This window comes from Vombatus ursinus, unplaced genomic scaffold (assembly GCF_900497805.2).
Source record: "Vombatus ursinus unplaced genomic scaffold, bare-nosed wombat genome assembly UNPS02007344.1, whole genome shotgun sequence".
Classification (NCBI taxonomy): domain Eukaryota; kingdom Metazoa; phylum Chordata; class Mammalia; order Diprotodontia; family Vombatidae; genus Vombatus; species Vombatus ursinus.
In genome coordinates, this window is record NW_020947122.1 from 3,015,053 (window position 1) to 3,033,041 (window position 17,989).

A 17,989-nucleotide genomic window follows, 5' to 3' on the forward strand; every position below is an offset into this window, starting at 1 on the left:
GATAATTTATATCTACTATTCCCTTGGGCTAGTTTTATCTCAAGGGCTAGGTTGATTCCTCAAATCCTTCTTCTTTGGGCGATACTTATTCTACACAAATACCCAGCTTTTCTTTTACAATTCTTAAAACATGACTTTCTTTCAGATGGTAGAAATATCTAGCCTGGGCCCTAGGCTTCGATTTTCCTTTTTCCTTATCTATTCCCTCATAGATATGGTGGGCTATCTCTTTTAACTCGTCAATTCCTTTTTCATGCCACCCTAGGCAGTTCTTTAAAAATTAGTTTCAGAACCCAATTAAATATGGATTTATAATTTCTAATATTTAAAATCCATTTTACTAAGGTTTTTTAAAAATAAGCATTAAGTTTTACTCACCCTCAAGTCACTCCTTGATTTAAACAAACTTTTCCTTTCCAGGTCAAGAAGAATATTCATATTGTAAACTGTCTTTGAAATCTTACTGAAACTGACTTCCAGGGGTCTGCCACCTGTGAAACTAGAGTGGGGAAAAAAAAAACCCTCCCTCCCTAAAACAATAAAAAGCAGTCTGCATGTGATCTTTTCTTCTCCTAAAACACACTCTACAGTTTTGAGGTACCACAAAGAGCCAGCATTTACAAGCATGCTTGATTCACGGCAGTTTAAGGCTAATTATGTTCTATGCTTATGCTTACTTTTCAGGGCCTCAAAAGTTAGTGTGCTCTATCCCAACATAGAAACACAAAAAAGATATAACACAAATAAATATAAACACAAAAACACAGGCACAAGACCGATTGAGTTTCCTTAGGTGTTCCCCACAAGTCCTACTGAAGACAAAGAATGCAAGGATTCCTCACTGAATTTGGATAAGCTATCTTTCTATCACAATTTTGGATCTCTAAAAAGATCATGATCCCTGGTTCTGCCCTGCTATATGCTCTGCCAAAGTTTTAATTGTTTTTAAAATAGGATAGTATGAGAGCAGAACCTGGAGACCGTCTTTCTTTTTATGGTAATCAAATATAAATAAAATGAGGAATTAGTGCTACAAGACAGACAGAAAGACATTAAGCACCTCCCTCCACCGCCAAGATAATGCATCCATAGTCACCCTCTCTAGTATGGATGCAGCTTCCTTCATGGGCGTTTGTGCCTTCATTTATTTGTTTGTTTATTTATTTATTTTGCTATATCTGTGTGTAGTCTTGCTTGTTAACTGCCAGTCTGAAGCTCTGTTGAGTTGCTTTATATACTACTAATTATTTAAGCTAAAAGTAAGCAGAACCAATATTAAATCTTTGGAGTGTTGAATTACAAAAGCTTCTTGACACAGAGTTCAAAATTTGTGGCCTTGTGAATGACTTGGATGTGAAATAAACATTACAAAGAGGCCAGAGAAATATTTGTAGTCAACAAATTAGCTAAATCCAATTAGCTGATTCCAATATCCCTGAAGAGACTGAAGTTGAGGAGAATACCTGGAAACTATTTACCGTGCTCCCTGTCACAGACAGGGCAAAGCTCAAGATTCCTGCAAAGGGAGTGAGAGTAGGTAAGAAAAACTAATGGTCTATCTCAAGGCACTCTCAAAGTTCATGAATGTGGCCTGATGTCAGAGAATGCTGAGTATAACCAATCCAACATATAAAAATAAAATAAAACTGTGTAATAAAAGAAAAGTAGCAATGAGGAGTCTGCACAGAGTTGGTGTTCTATTTCTTAACTCATTCCAGCATGAAGGGGAAAGTGTCCCTGAAGGGAGAAGTTATACTTCCTACTTACTCCCCAGGTAGATTCCACCAAATCACAAGACCAAAAAGGCTAGAAAAGTATGGAGTCTCCCTTAAAGTTTTAGCTACATCCAAGTTCCAGTGACTTCAGAAGACTCTTAGGGAAACCTAATTGGCTACATTGAGATAGAAGACAGAAAAAGAAGCCATGTTACTCTGGAGTCCATTTTTGCTGACCAAGTCAGGGCAGAATGAAGGCTAATTGCTATTACATTCCTGATGGCCATGAGCAAAAGATGGAATTGAAAACACTGGGAGTAAAGACAAAACAGGGACCAGATAAGACAAAACAGGAGAACTGAATCTGTAGAGATTTTTGAGGACAAATCAGGTGGAAACAACAGGTGTGTTGTCAGTGAGATATCGAAAACCTAGTCCAATGTTTCCTTTGTTATACATTCTTTCTTGTGAGTATATTCAGAAGGGAAAGAAAGAAACAAGGGAAAGAAAGAAACAAGGGAAAGAAAGAAAGAAAAAAAGAAAGAAAGAAAAAAAGCAAGATCACAACATACTTGATTGCAGCCTTTTGTAACTTGTGCCTTTAAAGATTTATTTGCATTTCTGTGTTACCTGAAGATGTTATTGAATTAAGTGGTGAAGAAATTAATAGATTAATAGGATTTTATTAGTAATTATTACTTACTAGTGGATAATTGAGAACATACATATCTTTGTAGGAATAGTCACTGCATTGAGCTCAATACTATAATGCTTTTTTTTGAAGGTTAATTCACCTTTCCAGTAGCTAGAGGATATGTTCCTCTTTCCAACAGCAGTACCCCCCACCCCAAACCACAAGTTTGTTTCCAATAAGCTTCATAGGCCAGTAGTAGCAACCTCTTAAAAGACCACTAAGAAGTACTTCTCAAAAAAAATTCACAGATTGATAGACATGAGCTCTAACTCAATAAAATATGAAATCCAGTAGTTATCCCATCCTAGAAATGCCCTATTATGTCCCCAACATGCCCAGCAGGCCAGTATTGGAAATCAACCTACTTCCCTGTTCTTGTTATGCTTCCCAATTCCTGTAAATACTATGAATAATCATTAATATCATGAATATGTATTAATCTTATGAATATAACTTCTCTTTTTTACTATAAAAGTGAACACTCAGAGCAGCTAGGTGGTACAGTGGATAGAGCACTGGCCCTGGAGTCAGGAGGACCTGAGTTCAAATCTGGCCTCAGACACATAATACTTCCTAGCTGTGTGACTCTGGGCAAGTTATTCAACCCCAATTGCCTCACTAAAAAAAAAAAAAATTGAACTCTATAAATCATCCATTTGTCACTAATTACAGAGGGACTTGTTAAATCATTTCAGTCATGTCTGACTCTTTGTTACCCCATCTAGAGTTTTCTTAGCAAAGATATTAAAGTGGTTTGCCATTTCCTTCTTCAGGTCATTTTACAGATGAAAAACTGAGGCAAACAGGGTTAAGTGACTTGTCCAGAGTCACATAGCTAGTTGAGTATCTGAGGTCAGATCTTCTTGTTCCATGTCCATTGCTCTAGCCATTGTGTCACCTAGATGATATCCTAAATCTTAAATTCTGTAATTCTAGGATTCAGTGAATTCTCAGGATTTTCAGATCTACTTTTTTTTTTTTTTAAAGCTTGGGTCTCCTTATCTTGCCCAGGTTGGAAGTGAGGCAGCCACTCGTGGGCTTGATCCCACTACTAATCATCACAAAAGCTTTGACCTGCTCCATTTTGGACCCAGACCACTTCTCCCCTCCATAGGCAGCCTGGTGGACCCCACCTAGGGTTCACCATATTGATTCTACACTTAGTGTGGTCACTCAATAGGCTTAGCCCTAGCTCACAACTCCTGATTTCAAGCAATCCACTAGCCTCAGCCCAGCCGCAGAAAAAGAATTACAGGCATGCTTCACCAAGTCTGGCTAGATCTCTCCTCTGTGTGTGTGTGTGTGTGTGTGTGTGTGTGTGAAACTCCGTGGACTTTTTCCTGCATGAGATTGTTTAAAGTCATAATTCTTCATAGGTAGAAGAGGAGAAACAATGTCAAGATCAAAAACACCCTGGATAACTCCAAAAGTTGAGAGTAAACACAGCTCATACTTACGAAAGGTCTAAATGCAGGTAACCCTTGTGAACCTGGGCTATTAAGCTACATCCTCCAAAAACCCTCTGAGGATGACCTGATGGGTGATAAGTATATCATTATTTTATAATGTTGGTTCATTTTGACTGCAACAGGAAATCTAAATTGAGGCAGATGCTATTATTTCCCTTCCAAAAGAACAGCAACAGTTCTAAAATCAAAGCTTCTAATAAGACAAAAAAGAACTAATGGGTCTCTGTACAGTGTGTTCAGAAACATAAGAGCTAATTAAATGATACTTCAATCCTTCTATACTTCAAACCTGTAGCCATCTCATTGTAAAAGTCACTCCTGTAACATGATGAAGTTTCTTAAGCTCCACCAACAAAGATTTTTATTTCAGATTTTTATTTTCAGTTTGGAAATAATGTTTTGTGGGGAGGGGGAAAAAGAATTTTTGTTTTTAAAAAGTTTCATTTTTAAAAATTTCTAAGTGGCTTTGGCTTTACTTCTCCACACTTTGTAGGTAAGCCAGAACTTTGTCTCCATGACAATAATATTGGTGATGACAAAGCCTTTGCCAAGTGCTTATGTGCCAGGCACTGAGCTAAGTATTGGGGTTACAAATAGAAGCAAGCAACACAATCCTTACCCTCAAGTAACTTACATTCTGATGGGGGAATTCAATGTAAAGAAGAGGCATAAGGAGAAAGCAAACCAGATTTGGAAATGGCCAGGAAGTGACTCGGAAGCCTGGTTCCAGACAAGATAACACAAAAGCTAAAGGTGCATGGGGAGGGGAGGCAGGAGGTACAGGTGTGCTGGGAGCCTAGGGTCCCAAGCTCTAAGGGGAGGACGAGTAAGAGCAAGGCTAGAGTTGGGGCACCTAGGTGGTGCAGTGAACAGAGCACTGGGCTGGGAATCAGGAAGAGATGAGTTCAAATTCAGCCTCAGACACTGACTAGCTGACCCGGGGCAAGTCACTTAACAGTTTGTCTCTGTTTCCTCATCTGTAAAATGAGCTGAGAAGGAAACGGCAAACCACTCTAGTGTCTTTGCCAAGAAAACCCCAAATGGGGTCATGAGGAGTCAGACGTGACTGAACAACAAAAACAAGAGTTCAGGCAACATGGTTTGGAAGTGGCTGGAAAATGACCCAGAGGCCTAATTCCTGGCAAAGTCAAGTGAGAACTCACCTATCAAATCTGAAGACAAGGTACACCAGCATATGTCCCAGTACTATGACAGATGTTGTGAGGAATATTAAAAAGACAGTCCCTGCCATTGAGGAGCTTAAAATTTACATTTTTCCTTAGAGTTGTGGAGAATCCTACTAAAAAAAAAAGGGAGGGAGGAGAAATATCACAAAAACAAAATAAGGTAACAGATTAGAAGTTGTATAAGGTACCACTCGGATAAAACTCTGAGCCTTCATAAATTGAGTGTTCAGGTGAATAATACTGACGACCTACAATTCATTGTTGCTCTGAAGATGGGGGTAGGAGTGGGGTGTGGGAGGGGGTAGACCTGTGATTTAATCATTGTAGAGCTTCCTCTACCAGTTCCAGTTGGGCAACTCAGCTCCTCTTCTCTCCTCTCCTCTCATAATCTCTGTTAGTCTTAGAGAGTTGTCTGAGGCAACTGAGGGATCAAGTGAATTGCCCAGGGTGACAACAGGTATTAGATGTGGGATTTCAAACCTAGATCCTCCTGACTTCAGGGTCAGTCCTTTATCTGCTATACCACATTGCCTTCATTTGAAACATTGTGGATGTATCTTCTGTTGAGATTCTACTTTCCTTACAATCACTGAATCACAGAACTTTAGAGCTGGAAAAGGTGTCAGAGATCATTCTTGTCTAACTCTCTTATTTTACAAATGAGGAAACTGGGGGCCAGAGAAGGAAAGTGTCTTAATTAGTGGCTTTCTTACGATGCTGAATATTAATTCATCCTCGGACTCAATTTTAAATATAAGCAATTTTTGTTTCAGGGTTCCATCACCACACACTTCCTAAAGTTTAAAAAAGATGATTTTTGGTATGATAATGAGTATGTTTAGCAACTATGTAACCATCCTCACGGTCTATATGGCCTCCAAGGAGTAAAATAGAAAACTATGGATCTTCATTCCCACCCAAAAGCTTTCCACTGGTAGGACTCTTGTAATCTAATTTATTTCCCAAAACTGGGACTAACTTGGAACCATGATCAGGGTCCCTACTCCCTTGTGACTGACCATAAATGCTCCGCTCCACTCCTGGATCTGTGATACAGAACTGCTATGAACAATAGAGTTGCCAATCAGCACCAGCTATACCTAGTGCCAGCAAAGGGTCCTGTAATCTCTGACCAGTTGTCCAACCCCCTTACCATCTCTGGGCTGAGAGCTCTCGAAGCTGCTGCTGCTGCCACAGTTGCTGTCACTGGTGCTGGTACTCTAGACAAGCCACCAGCTGTGTCACAGACCTCTCCTGTTGACCTCCTAAGTTGTCTTAGGCTGGGAAAATATCTTACCCTGATGTTTTGTGGGCTTTACTACTCCAAAAGTTGATTTGAGGCATTATTTTAAAATTGTTTGGAGGGGAATGTTGAGCTAGTTCAACTAGGTTGCTGCCTCTAATCTGCCACCTTGCCTCACCTCATCCCTAGGTTTCTTTTAATAGGAGGAGTTGTAGATGCTCATAACAGTTGAGAAAAGCACCCAATAGAAGAATCCTGCTAATGACAGCAGCGAGCAGACAGAACACGTGTGTAGGAAAGAGATCATCCTGCTGCTGAAAAAGTAATAAGTGACAATAAGAAATGCTAATCAAGGTCAGTCCCCTTATTCATTGTAGGACCGTGTCTCTGCAGTTGGATAAGCCGTCTCCCATTCATAAATATTTCTTCCTTGTCCCTAATTCATCTGAATCCTTACCTTGTTCAAGGCTCAGCCCACATATGACTTCCTCTGATTCCCAACTATTCATGCTGTATCTCCTCAAATATTCTTCGAACTCTTTGATCTGTTCTTTACCTATTACTCTATATTGTACTCATTTGTATTCGTGTTGTCTCTTCCCCTCCCCACACCCAACCCATGTAAATTCCTTGTCAAGGAATGTTTGGTTTTGTATTCTCAGCACCAAGGATAGTGCCTGACACATACTAAGTGCTTGTTTATTTTCTTAGTGTATGTATATTTGGAGGAAGAGCTGATTCTTTTTACTAAAACTTACCTCCAATACTTTTTTTTTTTGGCCAATGGGAGTTGGTGAGAATTTATTTGGCAACCCCATTGGAAAGAGTTTTTTCAAGGTTTCTGGTTTGTGGCTCAAACCAAGAGAAGTGTATTTGGCTTTATGCATTTGACACAAGGACTACATATCAATTTTATTGTCTTTTGTAGTTTGTGGTTTTGCTCTAATACTTAATCTTCATAGGGACAGGGACTGGACCTATGATTTCATTGGTTGAGGGAATCTCCATCATGAGGAAATGCTCTCTAATATTGAAGATTGCTATTAAGTTCCCCTTTCTATCAGAAATAGGGGTTGATCAAAGGCTAAGTGCCTCTTTCCAATAGGCATAAGTTAAGTAATCTAATCTTCTAAAGTTAAGTTTCCCCTTCTGACAGCTGGAAGGATGGGGGTTGACCACTAGTTTATCAACCACCAACTATAAGTTTCTCTTTCCCAGTCCCAGTTCCCTTTTTCTCCTGACCCTCTGAATCAAGTTCCCCTTTCTAGAAGCTGAGAGATCATGTCGGTTGATTGGGGGACCCCTTAGAGTATATTTCTAGTTTCAAAATATAACAGAAAAGCAAAATATAACAAAAAGACTTCTAGGTAGAATTAAGAAACTCTAACTAGTCAGGTGACTTGCCTTGTCCAATTAAATTATGTTCAAAACAAATCTCCATATGTATTCTTATTTTTTGTTATAAAAATTAGTTCTGTAAATCATTTGGAGTCTCTGACCTCAAGGCAGTCAGGTGACCTGATGTGATATGCAAATGCTGGCTTTGCAAATCAAATCATAGATGATTCAGTAACTTTGTCCTCAGTTTCCTTGTTATTTCAGTTAATTTTAAAAATTTATTTATTTTTAGTTTTCAACATTCATTTCCATAAGATTTTGAGTTCTAAATTTTCTTCCCCTCTCTCCCTTCCCCCATCCTTGAGACAGCATGCAATCTGATATAGGCTATACATATACATTCATAGCATACATATTTTCACATTAGTTATGTTGTAAAGAAGAATTAGAACCAATGGGAGAAACCACAAGAATGAACAAAAAAAGAAATACATTCAGACTCCATAGTTCTTTTTCTGGATGTGGATAGTTGTGAGGGATTGTCTGGTGTTAACTACTGCCTAGTGGAGGTTGTGGCAACATGGGACGGGAACTGGGTATTAGGAAGTAACCGGAGCTCATGCTATCGAGGCAGGGGCAGTGCTATGTGGAGCTGTGACAAGCTGGAGAAGAAACAAGGTACAAGGAAGTAGCCGGAGCACGTACTCCTGAGGCAGGGGCTGTGCCACTTGGGAGTGGGACGGCAGAGAACAAGCTCTCCCCAGTCGCCTCCTTCCTGTGACCAAACCTGACTTCCTGAGTCATGTACTTTCCCTAGGTGTAGCACTGACCCCAGACGCCTCCCCCCGGTATCTGGGCCCGACTTCCTGCATCACGTACTTTCTCCTTTGTCTATGCACTGATCCCTCACGCCTCCTTCCAAATATCTAGGCCCCACTTCCCGTGCCACGTATGCTCCCTTTGTCTGGGCACTATGCTAGACATCCCCTTCCGATATTTGATCCTCGACGAGTCACTATGGGCGGGCTGAGGAGGAGGGACGTGGAAGACTTAAAAGTACTGTAGGGATGGGGGAGGAGTCAGCTTTTGCTCCTGCTCGTGCACGTGTGCTTTCCTGCCTGGCCTTGCTGTGATGATTATTGAATAAAGTTCAGGTTTTGCACCTCCTGATCGGCTCGTCTCTGGTAAATCCGGGTGACCCCGAGGACCGGTGAGTATGACCCTGGTTGCCTGATCTGGCTGTAAGAGAGTGCGCGGTTTGGACCGGCACAGATAGTATTTTCCATCATGAGTCTTTTGGAGTTGTCTTAGATCCTTGCATTGTTGAGAAGAGCTAAGTCTATCAAAGTTAGTCATTGCACAATGTTGCTGTGACTGTGTACAATGTTCTCCTGGTTCACTTCACTCACTTCACTCAATATCAGTTTCATGTAAGTCTTTCCAGGTTTTTCTGAAGTCCACCTGCTCATCATTTCTTATGGAACAATAGTATTCCATTATACTCATATGCCACAACTTGTTCAGCCATTCCCCAATTGATGGGCATCCCCTCAATTTCCAATTCTTGGCCACCACAAAAAGAGCTGCTATAAGTATTTTTTTTGTACCTGTGGTTCCTTTTCCATACATATGATCTCTTTGGGATACAGACCTAGAAGTGGTATTGCTGGGTCAAAGGGTATGCAGTTTTATAGCCCTTTGGGCATAGTTCCAAATTGCTCTCCAGAATGGTTGGATCAGCTCACAACTCCACATTAGTGGACAATGCAACAATGCATTAGTGTTCCAATTTTCCCATATCTTCTCCAACACTTGTCATTTTCCTATTTTGTCATGTTAGCCAATCTGATAGATGTGATGTGGTACCTCCAAGTTGTTTTGATTTGCATTTCTCTAAGCAATAGTGATTTAAAGCATTTTTTCATATGACTATAGATAGCTTTAATTTCTTCATCTGAGAACTGCCTGTTCATATTCTTTGACTATTTATCAATTGGGGAATAACTTGTATTCTTATAAATTTGACTTATTTCTCTATATATTTTAGAAATGAGGCCCTTATCAGAGAGACTGGTTGTAAAAATTCCTTCCCAAGTTTCTACTTTCCTCCTAATCTTGGTTGCATTGGCTTTGTGCAAAAACTTTTCAATTTAATGTAATCGAAATTATCCATTTTGTATTTCATAATGTTCTCTCGTTTGGTTATAAATTCTTCTGTTCTCCATAAATCTGACAGGTAAACTATTCCTTGTTCTCCTAGTTTGCTTATAGTATCAGTCTTTCTATCTAAATCATATACCCATTTTGACTTTATCTTGGTATATGGTGTAAGATGCTAGTCTATACCTAGTTTCTGCCATACTGCTTTCCAGTTTTCCCAGTAGTTTTTGTCAGTGAGTTCTTATCCCAGAAGCTGGGGTCTTTAGGTTTAACAAACAGTAAATTACTGAAGTCATTGACTACTGCCTCGTGTACCTAACCTATTCCACTGATCTACCACTCTATTTTTTAACCAGTACCAAGTAGTTTTGATGATTGCTGCCTTATAATACAATTTAAGATCTGGTATGGCTAGGCCACCTTCCCTTGCATGTTTTTTTCATTAATTCCCTTGATATTCTAGACCTTCTGTTCTTCCAGATGAATTTTGTTATTATTTTTCTAGCTGTATAAAATAATTTTGGTAGTTTGCATAAATAAATTAATTTAGAATCTTTATTATTTTAATATTTTTATTATTTTATTATATTAACTTGGCCTACTCATGAGCAACTGATATTTTTCCAGTTATTTAGATTTGACTTTATTTGTGTGAAAAGCGTTTTGTAATTGTGTTCATATAGTTCCTGGGTTTGTCTTGGCAGGTCTACAGCTACAGTATCAGTTAATTAATTTTAACAGATGTTTTACACTATAATTGGGACAAATTACACAGGATAAAGGCATGGATAGGTTGTGATCTGCATTAGGGGAAAATTAATCTGCACAAGTGAGATCACAGATTAATTGAAATGCCAAAGTAAAGATAATATTAACAGCAACATTGTACATAAGCACAGGAAAGGGGCTCCTCTCTGAGTTGGTGGCTGGAGAAGGGGAGGAAGGAATTCTACATCCGGTTGCTTCCATTGTGGCAGAGGTAGGATTGTACTATTTATTAAGCAGCAACAATAATAGCTGACCCCATTTTAAAACAAAGTAGAAAACCTAAAGCGGGGGAGAGAGATGAGGGAAGGACAGTTTGCATAAATCATTTCTGCAGCTTAGAAACTTGTGTAGATATGTTCACTCTGCACTCACCAGGAAAAAGCAGACACATAACAGGAACTGGTTTTAAACATATGTTCCCTTCACTTTCAAATAAGGTCAGTTTTTAATTCTTAGATGTCTACTGAGTCTTATATTACTGTCACTTTCAGGCATGTTATTTAGCAATGCCCTTTAATCAAATAAAAGATGACGCAATAAAAAGTACATTACCCAGCAAATAATGATGTTATCTTTATTGAAATTCCAAAAACTTAAGTTACAGAACACACATAAATTCTATTCCTTCACATCCAACCACTAAGAAGAAATGTAAGGGGGAAAAAAACACTGGCTTCAGAAAAATGATTTGCTCTAGAACCATGAAAAAATTCTCAATTGAGATTAATTTCCTTAATATTTGATACTGCTGCATTTTCCATTTTTTTATTAACGAAATTGTCAACACAATTTTTGGACATTAGTTTACAATGAAGCCTTATAATCCTCAACTAAAATAATAAATTAAAATCCACATAGTATACAGTACGTGTCCAGAAACTGGCTAATTGCGGCAGGGTCTCTTAAAAATCAGAATGAGTTGTCATTTTATTTTTCAGAGGAGTTTGGAATAGTATACCCTATCATTTCTTTGGCATGGTTTTCTTTTATGTTGTCTTATCTAGAGGCCAAACATATTCATACATTTATTTTCATAGTGATTTGGGAGAAGCTCAGTGGCACATGTCAAGGAGATCACATATTCCAGGACAAGATAACCTTTGCGTACTCATCACTATAACATTAGAAGCCTTTAACAAGTGTTCCTCAAACTGAGATGCAAAGAAGTTCCAAAGGGATCCTGGACACAGGAGCCGCACAGCTCGGCAGCTTTTACTTTATGTTCTCATCTCTGCTCTTTACTTTTCCATCTTAGTTTTTCAATAGTCATCATTTACTGATCCAATACATGCATATCACTATGCTAATTTATCATTTACGATAATATATTTTATTTATGATGTTATTTATTTATTGTATCAGCTTTCCCTATTAGTGTTTCCTTTTCTGAGTGGTCAAAAGAAAGTTAGAGGGGCAGCTAGGTGGCGCAGTGGATAGAGCAACAGATCTGTAGTCAGGAGGACCCGAGTTCAAATCCAGCCTCAGACCAAACACTTGACACTTACTAGCTGTGTGACCCTGGGCAAGTCACTTAAACCCATTGCCAAAAAAAAAAAAAAGTTAGAACTGTTATACGTGACCTAACAGGCTGATGGCAAATGGAATAATTTTGCAAATTCATAAATTAAAATTCTGTTTGCAGTTTTATTGTGAGGGACAATAATTTATTAGTTTAGAAAAGAACCTACGCTTGAGAATATTGAGTAAGACTAGGTCCCGGTTACAATTTGTATGAGTCTCACAGATATAGGAAATTTAAGCACAATGGCTATAGAAGAAGTAATGACTCTAACAAAGATGGAGACTTCCATGAGGAAAGAATTGTAAAGATGACCCTGAGAACTGAATTTACTAATGTTTGTGTAGGATATGATCATCAACTTGGTCTGATGGTCAAGCCATAATATTCCCACTTCCTAATTTCCATAATTTCAATAATGTTGAATTCTGCTAAACTTTTTTCTTCCTCTTTCAGAGGACAGGAATGATAAAGAATATAGTAAGAAAAGGTAAAATTTCTGAGTAAAACCATTTGAGAACTAGTTTTAAAGTAAATGCAATGTTCTGGAAGGTTAATTTGGAAATCAGTGATACCTATATGAATGTGTAGTTAGTCTGATTAGCTCTTTCACCCAGAAAGGGTGAAGGATATGTAGGTACACCCAGAGTGATTGATGAATAACTGAGTGTAGGTCCTGACTCCAAAGGAATCATGACAATCTCTGGGTTTTAGTTTGTTTGACCTACTCATGTTTGGAGTATTCAAAGGCAGCTAGAGTTTGCTAGCCCTAGTGCAGCTAGCCCCCTTTGTTCTAGATTGCCCACAGCTGTTAGAGTGCTATTGGGTTTTATGCTGGGACAGAAAGACAGCTTCCTGGACACTGCCTACCACCTGTGGCTTAGCCATCTACATATCTGGCTTCATTTCCCCAAACTAGGACAAAGTGAGAAACCAGGAATTAAAACAGAAGGCATACAGGTCTTGTACCCTTTCTGTATGAGTACATCTACTAAGCTGGTTTGTAATACCATCAGTAAAGAGCATAGTTAAATCAAGTTAGTGTGAGGCTTTTTCTGTTTCTTTAATTCCCCAAATCTGAATACCTATGTGAATCACCACTTATGTGCAATGAGGCAATACCTTCTCAGGTATTCTCAGGTCCAACCCCATCAATTTCCTTGGGAGGAAGCTAGAACCTAGAGAGGTAAAGTGACTTGCCCCAAATCACATACCCAGGAAGCATGTGCCAGGACGAGGACCTGGGCTCTCCTCACCATTATTCTCGTGTTTTTTGTCCCCATTACTCTATGCTGCCCAAAGGTTAAGTGATTTAATCTCTGTGGCAGTCCAAGCTTCTCACACGACTGAACATGGCACTTAAGCAGAACACGAATCTCTTTGTTTTTCCAGAACATGAATCTTCAACATGATACATAAAAGGCCAAAACAATTTTAACCCAGCAGGTGATACACAGGAGACAATGGATACAAATGGATTTGGCACATGCATTGGTTCATACTCTCACAGCCAGTGTAAAAGCAGCAGGGAGTACCAACAAGCAAGCAAAATCTTCACAGAAAAAATTTATCTAGAAAGTCTTTGTCAGTCCCCAAAACTGAAATTTTCACAGAAAAGACTAACATTACTGCCCAGTAAACTCCACTGTAAAGAATACATCTTTGTTACAAACATCTCCGCCCACTCCCACCTTTTCTTTTTGCCAGACCTGTTGAGTTCATTGGTGTAGTGTAGGGAATCCTAAGGGAGGAAACTGCATTTATTAGTGCTCATCAGCAACTTAAAGAGTCTGAAAAAGTAGCCAAGGACATTGAGAGGTTAAATGAGTTGCCTAGGGTCACATACTGAATGTCAAAAGGAGGACTTGAATCCAGGTCTTTCTGACTGAGACTGGCTCTCTACTGCCAATAACATTCTATCTTTCTTATCACCTACTTTTAATAAATAATGCACTGGTGTATCTTTATTGGACAAAGACATTTCTTGCTAAAAAGTCAAGTTACGTTCTTACTCTTGACTCCCTATTTATTTGCTTTTTATCTGTTGTCATTTAAAACACTGGGTAATTTAGAGGACTTCATAATGGAATATTTAATCAGCAAAAACTCTTGAAACTGTATAATTTTTGTATGTGCTAAATTAGAAAATAATTTATTGCTGGAAGTTCTGTTTCTTGATCAGAAAAATACCCAAGGAATGGGATAAATGCTAAATAATGAAAAGAGGGCAGAACTGTGTTAGAATTATCTGTTTTCAGAAGGCAAAGAATAAATACCCAACATTAACTTATATTTAAAACGGATGAAAAGTAGTGGCTTTCTGGTTATCTACAGTAATAAATATTTATAAAAGTCAGCATTTCCATAACAATAACAGAATCTACTTTTCATTAAAGTTTCTTGTTTTATTTTTTATAGCCTTTAAGTTCTCATTTTGTAATGATTTAAGATTCAATTGAATCTAACTATAGACTACATTAAATCTTAAATGTAGTGACCTCAATATAAAATATAAGCACAGCAAACTATTATTTGATGATCTTAGTACAACTGCGAATACAAAATCTCTCATGAATAGCTATCAAAATAAGAATATGATGTGTGTAGTGTTGTACTTGCTGAGAATGTTATGAGCAAACAGTGCTAAAGCCATGTCAAACTTACAAAAAAATAAATCAAGATGGAGTAAGTGCACCATGATTGTGATCCTGATAGTTCCTTAAACAATGCTATTCCATCAGAGATTTGCTACTGTGACAAAAAGTATAAAACCTTTTAAAGCATGAACCACACAAACCAGGAGGATAATCATATTTTTCATGCTCTGTAATCACATTCCATCCTTCAATTTTCATCTTCTATGTAAATTGAAAGATTTTTTAAAAAATGTCTTTCATAAACAAGGCTTACAAGTTACCAAGCAGGGAAAAGCATTTCTTTTTCTTTATCTCATAAGTTTCAGAAAATACTTGTGATTTGATTCTTTTTTCTCCTACAAATGACTACTTAGCAAGAATAAATCCTTTTGTGATTAATTTGTCCTACATATTCCAGTTAATGAAAGTTTGGGATCCAGCCAGGTATAGGGTTTGGAAAAAGTCTGGGGACCCTGGAAGTCCTATCAGCTTCTACAAGAGGAGGCAGATGATCCGAGTAAGGAAGGGCTAGCTTCAGACTTTGCAAACTGTCTTAAGACTCCCCGATAGGAGCAAAGGAAACACAGAGAAGTCCCCAGGTACAGAAGAAGCGGCGACAGACTCCAGAGAGGGAAGAATGACCAGAGAAGCTGGCAGAGTGTAACTGCAATCACTGTGCTAACCAGCAATCACACTGCCAAAGGTGTCCAACAAATGAAGAGTCAATGATGGCCTGGACTTTTCCACTCAATCATTCTTCAAGTTGCCAAAGTTTAGGCCTTTTAGACTGCCTTGAAATTCTCTCCAGCAAAGGCCAACCTGTACTTAGAAGAAAATAGTTCAAGGAAAAGTGGATAGAGCTATACTTCCTCATCTCTGTTTCAGAGAAGAGAGAAAACATACATTATTGACTTCCTGCACACACAGAGAAGACGACAGCTTTCATCAAAAGTACAATAACCTCTTATTTGGCATAGTTGGATATGGGAATATTGTTATTAACTGAATATTCAGGTTAACTAAGAGTCTTAAAAATAGACTAAAATAAATATAATTCAGAAGGCATTTCAGGATTTTATTGGGAAGTTGTAATTATTATCATTATCAATAATAATTGTAAAGAACTATAAAAGAAATTATATATTATATATATGCTTTTTGATTGCTTGAATTTTGGACAAATAGGAGTTCACTGCATTTTTTTTAGCTGATTAATAGTAAATAATTAATAAAAATAAAATCATAATCCTTTACATTCTTTACAATGTATGTGCTAATATCCACTCTGATAGTTTGGGGAAGATATTTCTTTCTTCTTGATTAACTTTTAAGGTATTTATTATTAAAAGTCTTCCTGTTCCCACAGACAGGATAACAGCCAAGCATGGAATAGCCTATCTCCTAAACAGAAAAAAAAAAAAGTCTGGCTTGAAAGGTTTCTGGATGAGGTAGGGTATAACAAAAGAAGGTTAAAAAGGTACATTAATTTCTAGATCTTTTGATTTTCTTTGAAATTGTTGAGGCTGAATGGTACAGTTTCACCAAAGTAAATAATTTTAATATACTGTTACTAATAAAGAATGGACACTTGTTATAATATAAGATTGAAAAAAATGTAAAAAAAAGTGTTTTTAAAATATGTTCTCCTAGTTTTCATCTTATAATGCATTTTCACAGTTAAACAAAGAGTAGAAGTTTTGCGATCCTATCACCACTACTTGAAACCAGATGCCACATAAGTTGAATTTAGACTTATAGTTGGACCTTGTGTAGCATTAGGCAATAATGTAGTAGCAGGATAAATAATTTCTTCAATAGATACATATGTGCCTATTAAGAAACCAGCAATTCCAATGACTAATATCAAGATATCTTTGAGAATCATCCACAGGCTGAAACTTTCCTTGTAAAATATAAGAATTTCAACTAAAGGTGGCAGAATGAGTGCCAATGTACTACTGCTCACAGCTCCAACGAGGGAAATCACTATATCCAAACGAGGAATCAGGATTGCTACGAGACCTGTGAAGAAGAGAACAGAAAATATAGGCATGAATGAATTAACATCAAAACAGATATTTTCAGTTCAGTAAGAAAAAAACCAATATTAAGTAGGGCTTCTTGAAAAAAGATATTAAATTAAACCAGAATGTGGATTTCACCAAAATGGCTACGCTGTTAACCTTAGGGGGAGAAAAGGGCTTTAATATTTTATTTTGAAGCTCTAAGTGAAAGACAATAAAAATGTGATCTACATCTCTTCAATTAGAGCAGCAATGACTTTTTTTTTACAACCATAAGGAATCACAGGTAGCTAGCTCTTCTTATTTTATAGATGGGGAAAGATAAGGCTTAGACCAATAAAACACTTTGTCCAAAGTCACTATGGAGGAACCAGAACGAGGCCCCAAAGTTACAGACTCTGAATCCAGTACCTTTCTATTATGCTACATTGCTCTTTATATTTAAACAAAAATCAATTTTCTTGGGGAAGAGGATGGTAGACATTGCTGTTTCCTAGGAATCCTTACTCTTAGCCTAGAACTGGGGTTATTAGCCTTTTTGTATGCTATAAATCCCTTTGGCAGTCTGGTAAAGCCTATGGAGTCCTCAGAATAATGTTCTTAAATGCATAAAATAAAATACAGAGGAGTACATAGGAAGCCAATTATACTGAAATACACATCAAAATATATATTTTTTAAAAGTTCACAAAATTAGGGTTAAGAACTCTTGGAGGGGCAGCTAGCTGGCACAGTGGCTATAGCATCAGCCCTGGATTCAGGAGAACCTGAGTTCAAATCTGGCCTCAGACCCATAATACTTCATAGCTGTGTGACCCTGGGCAAGTCACTTAATCCCACTGCCTGGCCAAAAAAAAGAAAAAAATCTTGGAATAGAGGCTTATACAATGTAGCAGAAAGAACAGAGCAATCTGGGTTGGGACACTGGCTCTGACACTGTGTAAGCACAGTCAATCAATCAACAAACATTTATTCAGTGCCGACAATTATGTCAGGTACTATGCCAGTCCTCTGGAGATTCAAAGACAAAAATAAACAATCACTACTCTCAAATTCCTTAGCCCAAGTTCCAATTTCTTCATTTTTAATATGGAGATAATAGTAGTGTCACTTAAGTCTCTGGGTCATTATGACAAAAATGCTTTAAAAATCATAACATATCATATAAATATAAGGCACTGTTTGTTACATCATTCCTTCTTACTCTATTCTACACATCTGGTTCAGGTGAGTGAA

The 17,989-nt window shown here is 37.8% G+C and overlaps 1 protein-coding gene across 1 annotated transcript in view; it reads right to left on the reverse strand.

The window, feature by feature from the left end:
• Window positions 1–12,080: 12,080 nt before the first annotated feature.
• The window catches only part of SLC36A4 (solute carrier family 36 member 4), an 81,291-nt gene continuing 75,382 nt past the window's right edge, over window positions 12,081–17,989 (reverse strand). The window contains exon 11 of the mRNA XM_027849404.1: window positions 12,081–16,751. Within this exon, the coding sequence (XP_027705205.1) occupies window positions 16,444–16,751 (308 nt within the window). The 3' untranslated portion in view covers window positions 12,081–16,443. The remainder of the gene's footprint in view (window positions 16,752–17,989) is intronic.